General features: G+C 55.9%; 1 protein-coding gene across 3 annotated transcripts in view; it reads right to left on the bottom strand.

Annotated features, from left to right (window-relative positions):
- The window catches only part of LOC132248526 (zinc finger protein 436-like), a 113,028-nt gene that overhangs the window by 3,346 nt on the left and 98,642 nt on the right, over positions 1-11,040 (bottom strand). For all 3 annotated transcript variants that reach the window (XM_059721621.1, XM_059721615.1, XM_059721617.1), the window contains one exon: positions 7,617-8,901. In XM_059721621.1, the coding sequence (XP_059577604.1) occupies positions 7,617-8,901 (1,285 nt within the window). The remainder of the gene's footprint in view (positions 1-7,616; positions 8,902-11,040) is intronic.

Genomic DNA, 11,040 nt, shown 5'->3' with positions numbered 1-11,040 from the left:
GCCACCCCCCGGGGCAGCCTGGGCAGCGCGGCCGGCGGAGGCCCGGAGCCCCCGGGGTGCCGGGAAGAGCCCGGCAGGTCGCGGGCGGCGCAGGGCCGGGGGCGGCGGGGCGGCTGCGGCCGGGCTCCCCCTCTGCTCCGGCCGCCTCCTGCCCGGCCCCGGCCCCGGCCCCGGCCCCGGCGCTGCCCCGCTCCGAGCCCCGCAGCCGGCGGGCAGCAGAGGGGAGGGAGCCCGGCCCCGCGGGGGGAGCGCACGGGCCGGGCCGGGCCGGGCCGGGCCGGGCCAAGCGGGGCTGCGACCGCCGCCTCCCGCAGTGCCCGGCCCGGCCCGGCCCGGCCCGGCCGGCTGCAAACGCCCCGGTCCGCCTGTCCCGCGGCTCCAGGACGTGGGGACAGACAGGCACGGACCCCGTGTTGTTATATTGGAGTACACATAGGTGCCTCTGTATACAAGGTACCGAGATCTGTATCTATCTCTCTCCCCCTCCACCCATGTCCCATCCGGGTCCCAGTCCCAGTGCCCCCGAGCCGGGCCGGGCCGGGCCGGGCAGGACGAGGTGGGCGCGGGCAAGCGGCCGTGGCGGAGCTGCGCTGCCCGCACCAGGCAGGTCCCCGCGTGTCCTGCGCATCCCCGGGGCTGGGCCGGGGCAGTGCGGGCAGCACCTCTGGTCCCGCTGCACCCTCGGGCTGTGGCATCCCACCCACACGTGCTTGGCTTCCCCCGCTGGTCTGGTGCGTTCAGGGCTTTGCTTGTCTTTCTACCTCCTGTTTTACTGTGTTGGTGTCAACTGAAATAGCAGGTCAGGTCCTGCCCGTGGGCACGATCCGTTCTGCCCCGCGGTGGATTTTGTTGGCAGGGGTGGTTAGGAGCAGCTCAGGTTTAAATCTCAGGGGGTTTTGGTGGCTTTTTGGGAGGTGCTGGGAGGACCAGGACTGACTAGTACCACTGAGATGAGTTTTCTTTGACCCAGAGCTGTCATATTGAATGAAATAGTTTGAATGCTTGTAATAGTTGCCCATTAGCCAGTTTAGGAAGAAGACAAGATTTATCTTCTTATCTAGGCCATTGTTTTGGTCCGTGTGGAAGGTCCTAGCTTTGCTCAAAGTCTTAACTCTTGAATTTTATCTTTAGAGGCCTTTATAACAAAGTTAACATAAAAACGACCCTTAAGCAAACATCCCACATTCCGAGAGATCAAACCCTAGGAGACTTTTAAAAGATTGGAAATAAAAGTCAACTCAATGACATGGAAATTCCCCAAAGTAATTAAAATGGTCAAGAAAAGAAACTGATTACCAAGCAAAAGAATCTGTTAAGTAAGATCCAAGCCCAAATTTGGGAGTAATGACAGGTTTGGGTAGGAGGAGCCCAGGACGGCAACTCGCTCAATAAAAATTGTAACCTACTGTCCCAATTTGGAGGTAACCTCACTTGCAGAACATCGAAGGAAGAATCGCAAGTGTGGGCCGGATCAGACTGATCACCTGAACAACCCTCTCTGTGAACACGAAGCTGCAGAGCACCCGAAAGGGACTGAAAGAAGGGGACTTGTTCCTATCACTGCTAAGACCAACCCTAAAACCAGAACTAAAGAATGAAGGTATACCTGGGGATTTGGTTTCTCGGAATTCTAGGATTGTAAGTATATTATGAAAAATAATAGTATTGATTCAAATTTAACTTTGAGTTGTAATTGTAGTTGTTTTTGTAATACTAATTCTTATAGCATTCTTTGGGAAGGAAGTGCATTTGGAGCATTGTTTCTGATATATGTAGTTATTGTGTTCTTAATGTTTGTGGTATGTCTTAAAGCTAAGCAGTGTTATATGTGTAGCAAAGAAATTTAAAATAAAATTGTGTTGTATGAATTAAGAGTGTAATCATTGTGAAATCGTGCAAGTAGCTAAAAATTTCCCCAGCCAGTGCATCAAACGAATCAGTAAGTTGTGTGGGATTTTCTCTATCCTATAACCCACTAGAGACAAGCAGCTCCAGGACCCAAAGCTGCTGGTGCTAAGGGGCGCGGGGGCTGGGGCTGGGCTGGGGCTGGCTGCAGCGCTGGGCTTCCCCTCTTGCAGGGAGCAGGACTGAACCCAGGACTGTGCTGGGGAGCTGCCACATGGTACCCAGGCCCAGGAGGCCCTTGCCCAGCTGCTGGGCGCCGCCGCAGCAGGGGAGAGGCCCCCCTGCCATGGGGGTGGGCATGAGGCAGGGGCTGCCCGGCCTGCGGCTGCCCCAGGCCAGCTGTCCACAGACCATGAGGGCAGGGGATATCCAGGCCCAGCCCAGCAGAGGAGGGTCTGGGGGCTCCTGTGGGAGCAGGGGAGCTGCATGCCTCACAACGACCTGCCAGAGCCCAGGGGCAGGGCACGGACCCCTCCCACCACAGGGCCCCCTGCTTGTGCCTCCAATGTGTCTGCTCCACATCCACGTGCCAGCTTCCCCTCACCAGAGCACACACCTTCTCTCCCCCAGGCCTGGACTCCCCTGCCCCTTGCACACCCAGAGCACACAACTTCTCTTCCCCAGGCCCAAACCCCTTGCCCCTTGCACGTGCAGAGCACACACCTTGTCTCCCCCAGTCCTGGACTCCTCTACCCCTTGCACATGCAGAGCACACACCTTCTCTTCTCCACACCTGGACTCCCCTGCCCCTTGCACACCCCTCCACATGAGCACGGAGCCCTCCTCCCCCTCTCCAGCCTCAGTTTTCCCAGCAGCAGGGGGTGGTGCCCGCCCAGTGGGGCTTGCACTGGGGGCAGCAGGAGCAGGCGAAGGTGGCAGCCTGGTGCCCAACCCCTGCCCCCTCCCTCAGCTCCCCTTCCCCTCCCTCAGCCCCACTGTCCAGTTGCACCCACCCAGGGACAAGTTGTGGGAGAGGGGGTGAGTGTGCACCTGCCCAACCTGCATGTGGGTGTGCATGTGGGTGTGCTTGCCCTCCTGCATGGGGGGGGTGTGCCCACCCTGCTGCACAGGTGTGTGCATGTGTGTCCCTTCCTGCATGAGGGGTGTATGCATGCACACATGCATCCCTTTCTGCACAGGGTGTGCGTGTGTTTATATGCCCACCCTCCTGCATAGGGGGTGGGGTGCACACTGTATGGCATCATGAGGTGAGCGTGTGCACACCCTTCCCGGAGTGCTGGACGTGGTGAGCAGGGGCAGAGAGGGGGAGCAGGGCCAGTTGTCCCCTGTAGTGGGGCATGGTTTCTACCTGGCAGCTCCTGAGTTCATTCCCACTCCCCTGCAGCTCCAGCAGGGCACGACCAGCCCATTCCTCCTCCTCTTTAGCCTCAGTTTCCCCTGCTGCAGCAGGAGACCACTGCTCCTAGTCCTGTCCCTGACATTCACGGAGAAATGCCCGTCTCCATCTGCACTGTTGTTGCCCCAAGACTGGGGTCAAACCCCACTCAGTCTTCTCTTCTCCAGACTCAATCACCTGAGCTCTTCCAGCCTCTCCCCCTGCCTCCCAGGCCCCTCATCCTTTGGGTCCCTCTTTGCTGGCCTCTGTCCAACCTGCCCACCTCCTCCTGGAAGTGTGGGGTCCCGAACCAGACACAGGAAGGAGACCTGGAAGTGATTGTGGAGAGTTCAATAAGAGCATCAGCTCCATGCCTAGCAACCATGAAGAAAACAATGGAAAATGTGAGGGCTGATGAGGAAGAGAATTGTGAACAAGATTGAAAGCATCATGATACCCCTTTATGAATCCATGGTGCACCCACACCTCGAATCCTGTGCCCAGGTCTGGTCCCTGCATGTCTGGCAGGATCTAGGGGGACTTGAGCAGGTCCAGAGAACAACGGTACAGAGGGCCTTCCCTATGAACAGAGACTAACAGAGCCCCAGGTCTGCTCAGGTTGGTGTCCCCCAAGGTGCCGTTCTCAGACCTGTACTGTTTAATGTCTTCTTAGACGATCTGGACACTGGTGTCAAAAGACTGGCCGAGTTCGCTGACAACACCAAACTTTGGGGAAGAGTGTCTGCACTTGAGGACAGGCTGGTGATCCAGGCTGATCTTGACAGTCTTGCAAGGTGGGCAGAGGAAAACCTGCTGGCATTCAAAATGGGCAAATGCAAGGTGTTCCACCTCCGGAATAAAAACTTGCATCACACTTATAGGCTCAGCAATGCTACACGCACTAGCACCATGACCAAAAGAGACTTGGGGATTATGACTGACCGCAAGATGAATATAAGCCGCCAATGCGATACCACAGCCGGCAAAGCAAATAAAACTCTGGCTTCCATCTACTGATGCATCTCAAGCAAGACCCAAGAAGTCATCCTCCTGCTGTACTTGGCCTTGGTGAGGCTGCAGCTGGAGTAGTGCATCCAATTCTGGGGTCCACAATTTAGGAAGGACATGGAGAAATTTGGAAAGAAGAGAGCCACGTGCATGATCTGAGGGCAGAGAACAGGCCTTATGAAGAGAGGGTCCGAGCTATGGGACTCTGAGATCGGCGGTACACCCTCTGTGAAAAGCACTGCTGATGCTGCTGGCAGTGCGTGCAGGCTGTTGCTGCTTGCCACCCCCTCCATCGCCACCATCACCTCTGGCAGCATCTGCAGGCAGTCCCTGATCACCACTGGCCACCACCACTGCTGACCACCAATGTTCATTCCCTCTCGCCCCACACTGCCAACACCACTGTGGCTGCCTGCGGGAGCTCCCCGCTCACTGCCACCACCCCAGGGGATGACAAGGTCCAACAGTCACAAACTCCTGCAAGACTGTTTTAGGGTGGCATAAGGAAAAACTTCTTCACTGTCTGAGTCCCCAAGGCCTGGAATAGGCTCCCCCAGACGTGGTGCAATCACCTACTCTGGACACTTTCAAGAAACATTTCTCTTGCTGGGATCCTTTGACCCTAGCTGACTTCTTGCCCCGGGGCAGGGGGCTGAACCCAGTGTCTTACGAGGTCCCTTCCAGCCCTAATGTCTATGCAATTACTTTTATGAAAGGTTCTGCTTTCGGTCCACAGTTTGCCAGTTCGCAGTCTAAAATGGTTGGGAGCCACAGCTCTAGGAGACATTCTCATCATGGAAATCCTAGAACAGAGGGGCTGAGGGGGCCTGCAGAGGTCACCTCCACTCCAGTCGCTGCCTGAGTCAGTATTAGCCCTGTCCAAACCAGCCCAGACAAACCCATCATTGAACTTCTAAGCCAAACTGCCACAAGCCTGACACAGCAGCAGACATCGCACCTGATCCTGCCCCAGCAAAAGCAGGGGGCCATGGTGCTCATCCTCTGGATGCTGTGACAGGTTGTTAATCTACACTCCAGGGATCCCAGGCAGAGGCCGGGATCACACTATAAAGGCAGGCAAAGCTCCCCAGTTTGTACTGGTCTGACCAGGGGGCTCAGACACATCCTGGTGCTCAGGAGGCATCCCTGGGATGGAGCCAGGCCAGCCTGGAGATCCCCCAGGGCTGCAGGGAGGGTGGTCACCGGTTGGGCTTGGGCTTTTTTGGGCACAGGATGGGGAGTTTAAGTAGAAGGAGAGAGAGGAAGAAATGGAGGTCCACCCATCCCCCTACCCCATGACAGCCCACCCCATACCTGCCCCAGGTGAGCAGACACCCCCATAGCACCCTGGAAAATGCTGGAAAATGGCGGTATAGCACCCTCTGTCCCATTACAGCCCCTATCACACCTGCCCCAGGTAAGTGTGGACCCCCCAGTCTCCCCAGTAAGTGTGCCTCATACATACCACAGGTGGAGTTGTGCCCCCCCAATGATGATGCCCCCTGCAGGGCAATGAGGTATCACCCCTACCTACCCCGGCTCCCTTCACACCTGCCCCAGGTGAACACAGATCTCACCCTTGCAGCACTCACTGCAGAAGCTTGAGGGCATTACCACCCCCCCGCCCCGCCCCTACACATCAAGTGCAATATAACCTCCTCGACCTGGCTCTGGATGTGCACTCACCTCTGCAGTGCTCCCTGCAGCGGGCGTGAGGGTGTAACACCCCCTGCCAGCTACCACAGCCCCTGGGTCTGGGACAGACACCAGCATCTGCATCAGGTCAGTGCAGTCCCTCCCCCACCCCCCTGCATCCGGTGCCCCTTGCCCTGCAGGGCATGGCAGTAATGACCCCAGCTCCAGCCCTGCACCTGACTCTGCAGGGGCAGGTGGTGCAACCCACCAACCCCCACAGGGGACAAACTCAGCCTGATTCCCCCATGCTTGGCTGGACAGCTGTGCCCAATGCCCCACCCCAGGCCCAGCACACACCACCGGTCCTGACTCTAATACCTGCCCCAGCATTACATGTTGCAGGCATGCTGGCAGGGGTGCTGTCACTGTTGTGGAAAACCTGCTCTCCCAAGGGTGGGGAGACACCCCACTGGAGCTGGCATCATGCACAGACTACCCCCCACTCCTCCCGTCACCTCCATGGTGCAGATGGGTGGTTGTGGTGGGTGAGGGCAAGAACAGGTCAGACGGTGCTGGCTTGGGGCACCTGTTGAGCCACTGGCCGGTTGCTCGCCCAGACTTGCTCACACTGTGGTGCTGGCTCACCCAGCTCTGCGTCCTGCTGTGGGAAGAGGGCAAAAGGGGTGGGAGCAGCCAGTCAGGAAGCAGCAGGGTGGGTAGATCAGACCACCTCTTGCTCCCAAGGGTTAGCAACAATCTCTGGATTGTGGTGAATCATTTAGAAAGGGAAGGGGCTGGGAAGTCACAGAGAGATCTGCCCTGGAAAGGATTGCGCGCCTGGGTCTGTTCCCATTGCACAGCTCCAGAGAGGACACAGAGATCAACCACAGGGGTGGTATGCTCAGTTCTGGGGCTTTAGTAGCAGGGAATGCATGAGAGAGAATACAATGAAGGGGAGGAGGGCAGGGGAGCAGCACACACCCTGTGGTGCACAGCTCTGCAGAAGCTGAAAAGCAAAACAGGCCAAAAAGGCTCCAGGAGTGGCAGAAGCAACTCCTTGCAGACCCCACTGGGCATGGGCAGGTCTGGGAGAGGGGAGATGTGGTGGTGAGGAAAGGTGAGGTCAGGGAGGAGGGTAGGGAATGCTTCCCCAGCCATAAATGCACTCCTCCCTGCAACTCAGGGGCTCATATACCAGAACCCCTGGACTGGGAGGAAGGAGAAAGCTGGGAGGCAGCCAAGAAAAGTCCCCGGGTGTCACTTGAAGTCAGCTGTCTGGGGGAGGGCACCCTAGCATGAAGGCACTTCTTCCCCTGCGAGTACTTTTAGAGAATGATGGGGAATGCACAGGCTCCGAGGTTGATGCAAAGATCATCTCCTCCTCACCCCACATCGGGGCTGACCTCTGTCTGAGGTGTTTCCTCTTAACACCCCCCCGCTGACAATCGTACCTTGGGGGCCAGCCTCTGGGCTCTGGACTCCCACTGTACCCTACAAGGGACAAAGCCTGGGGGAACTCTTTCTGCAGTCCACCAGCATGAGGGTGCTTGTCTGAATGCGGCCACTGGTGGGTACTGAGCAGGCAGACATCTCCAAGCCCTTCCTGCACTGCTGGCAGAATTAGGGATGCTTCTGAGTGTGGATGTGCTGATTCCAGGATGGGTGGGAGAGATGGGTGAAGCCTTTCCAATACTCAGAGCACCCATGTAGCTTCTCCCCTGTGTAGACTCACTGGTGTTCAAAACAGGCTGGAGGAGTAGGTGAAGCTCTTCCTACACTAAAAGCAACGATGTGGCTTCTCCCTTTGTGGATGCGCTGGTGATGGGCCAGGTAGGAGGACCGAGTGAAGCTCTTCCCACAGTCAGAGCACAGATATGGCTTCTCCCCGGTGTGGATGCGCTGGTGCCGGGCCAGGGTGGAGGACTGGGTGAAGCTCTTCCCACACACAGAGCACTGATGTGGCTTCTCTCCTGTGTGGATGCGCTGGTGCCGGGCCAGGCAGAAGGGGATGCTGAAACTCTTCCCACACTCAGAGCACTGATATGGCGTCTCCCCTGTGTAGACATGTTGGTGCTTGGCCAGGTGGGAGTGGTAGGTGAAGCTCTTCCCACACTCAGAGCACTGATATGGCTTCTCCCCTGTGTGCATGCACCTCTGCTTGGTCAGGCTGGAGAGCTGCCTGAAGCTCTTCCTACACTTCGTGCAGCAGTGTGGCTGCTGCCCCCTCTGCACACACTGGTGGTACAACAGGCCTTGCCAGCTGATGAAGTTCTTCCTGCACTTGGTGCAGCGGTGTGCCTTCCTTCCCAAGTGCATCCGACGGTGCTGAACCAGGGAGAAGAAATGGGTGAAGGTCTTACCACATGTGACACAGCGGTACTGACACTTCTTCCTGTGCACATCCTGGGTTTTGAACAGCTCCAAGCTGCGCACAAAGCTCTTCCCCCTTTTGGTGAAGCGGTGGGGGAGCTGTCCAGAATGGATCTGGCGGTGAGCAGCCAGGGTCGAGAGGCAGGTGAAACTTTTCCCACACTTGGCACATACATGGGGCTTCTCCCCAGAGTGCCTTATCTTGTGCAGAGTCAGGAGTGAGGGGCAGCTAAAACTTTCCCTGCACTGAGGGCAGGGGTGGGCTCTCCCCCTGGGCTTAGTAGTGAGTTCTTGCTTCCCTTTGAGGCCCCCCATACTGACTTGGTTTGCATCTAGTCTCTCTCTGCAGTGGACCTTTGCTTTCTGCCTCTTCAGGTGTCTCAGCATGACATATTCTTCCCTGCACCTTGGGCTTTTTCTGGCTTCTTTCCCTTCTTCACTCCAATGCCCAACTAGAGATGGGACCGCATTCATTGCTACAGTCTCCTGCTTCTGGGGCATCCCCTGATCCTTGTGCCATTGGTCCTTCGTTGGGCTCAGGGAATCCACCTCACCCATACTCCCCAGGGAAGCCCAGGCTGGCTCCAGCTTTCCAGGCCCTTCCTCAGGAGCCTGCTCCTCACTTCTGCTCAGCAACCAGGCATGTCCTGCATGGGAGGAAGAAACACCAAATTACTTCCTGCCCTGCTGCCAGACTCTCAAAGTTTCTGGGCCAGCTCCCAGCCCCATCACCTCATGCCCTGCTCCAAGAAACATGTGGGACATGTATGCTAAGGACAGTACCTGAATAGGATCGTGTTTTAACAGGCTGAGGATGAGACCAGGAGGATCTGCTATGAATAAAACTGAGGCTCTCAAAGGGCTGCTGTACCCCACAGCACTGGTGGGTCCAGGGGGAGATGACACTGAGCCCTCCACCTGACTGGGCTGACACACTCCAGAAGCCCCAGTGCTTTGGCAAGACCCATCTGCAATGCTTGCCCTTGATCTCTGGCAGTCAAGAAGGCAGCATCTGGGTACAAAGGTGAACAGCCTCGGGGTGCATTTCTGGGACTTGTCACCAGCCAGGAGTGTGTGGTGAGCACTGCCTTACACTGCTTGGTAGCAAAAGCCATCATGTTTCATGCATTATCCCTCCAAGAAATGTTTTGGAAGTGGAGGATTGAGAGCTGTGGTCTCCCTTCTGGAAGGAGCAGTGATCTGCTTCCTGCCTGTTTCTGGGGCAATGTCTAATGCAGGGAATGATCTCATGGAGCTTCTCTCTGCTAATGAACCCCAGGCAGCCTCCACATCACAGGAATCTGCACTGGGACAAAGGCCTTGGCACGAATCCGCACACGGACTCTGGGCTGAGCCTCAGGCTTTGTGACACTCAGGGCTCCAGAGAGGAAACGGCACAGGGAAGAGTCTGGTACAAACAGTGGGGTATTCCCTTCCCGTCACAACATGAAATCTTCTGAATCCCACCCACTCCACTGACCCACTTCATGCAGCCTGAGACCAGGATTACACACATCCTGTGCTCCAGGTCACTCCTACCAGGAGACACCAGGGACAGCCCCAGACTCTCTCTTGTCCAACAAGAATGGCTGGGGGGCGCAAAAAACCCAGAAGTGAGAGGCTGTGCCCATGAGGGATGAAGATAACCAGGGCAGAAGAGCCTAAAGATTAGTCCTGGTTAAGTCCTGAAAACGACACCCTCCTGGGACCGGTTAGTGTGGTGGGGCTACTTGTGGCACGGCAGTCTCTACAAAATGCCACATGTTGACACCCGAGAAAGGCAAGTTCAGAGCGCCTGAAAACCTTGGTTCCCACTGCTTTGTGGGTTACTCTTTGCTGGGAAAAGGACAGGGGGAGCCTACCCAAACAGAAAAACCCCTGGTGAACGCCAAGAAGGGAAGTTGTGTGGCAGGGTAGACCTTGCAGCAGCCGTCACTTGAAGCAGAAAAGATTGCTAAGGAAGCAGCCTCAAGCTGCAAAGAGGGGAATCTGTGAAGGAGCTCCAGCAGGGCCAGGGCCAGCCAGTGTCAAAAGTGATCCCATGACATGAACGTTAGGGGTTAAGCCCTTCCCTTTTTTGTCTGCATTTTCCAGGATGTGGACCAGCAGTGAATCATCAAGAAGTTCACTTGGTACAAAGAAGATTCGAGCTTCATTGTGTTATGCATAGTAATTGTCTTGCTTGCTCGGCGGTGTTTGTGTACCGTTACTGCTGTAAGTGGTTGTGGTGTTAACTATGCTAGACAATGAAATGTAAGCAGAACGTCTGGATGGGTTCTGGAATATCTGCAAAGTGGCTACAGAAAATGGTACATCCCTGGAGTATGGCCTCCAGGGCCTCAAAAATATCAGTCATGCCAAAGATCGAAAAGGGCGGACTGACTGTGTTTTTATTCTCATCCTTTTGTTGGTTTTCTTTCGACCCTTAGCATTTCTCCAGCATCTTGCAGGGCAGAGGGGCACTGGTAGTGCTCCAATGGCACAAGCAATCCATTTGAAACAACAAGGAAAGCGTTGCCCATTATATAGAAGGGACAGAATTCCCGAGAACATGTCTGGACCCCAAAAGCTCTGATCATGGGATGTTTCTCTGATCTAAAAAGCCATCTTAAATATCAAAGAAAACCCATCATGTGAGTACTGGAAGAGATTAAAAAAAAACTTACCCATAATTATCGCTGGTGAAAACCTGTTTGGTTGGTAAGGAAGGGGAGATTAGGCAATTTGGCACGAGAAAGTTATTCAAGTAATGGACAAAGGAACGGGGTGTTGTGTGCATGCTGTTA

The sequence above is a fragment of the Alligator mississippiensis genome, chromosome 1, assembly GCF_030867095.1.
Source record: "Alligator mississippiensis isolate rAllMis1 chromosome 1, rAllMis1, whole genome shotgun sequence".
Classification (NCBI taxonomy): Eukaryota; Metazoa; Chordata; order Crocodylia; family Alligatoridae; genus Alligator; species Alligator mississippiensis.
Note: the sequence above shows the minus strand (reverse complement) of the source record. Positions and strands in the feature narration are given on the sequence as shown.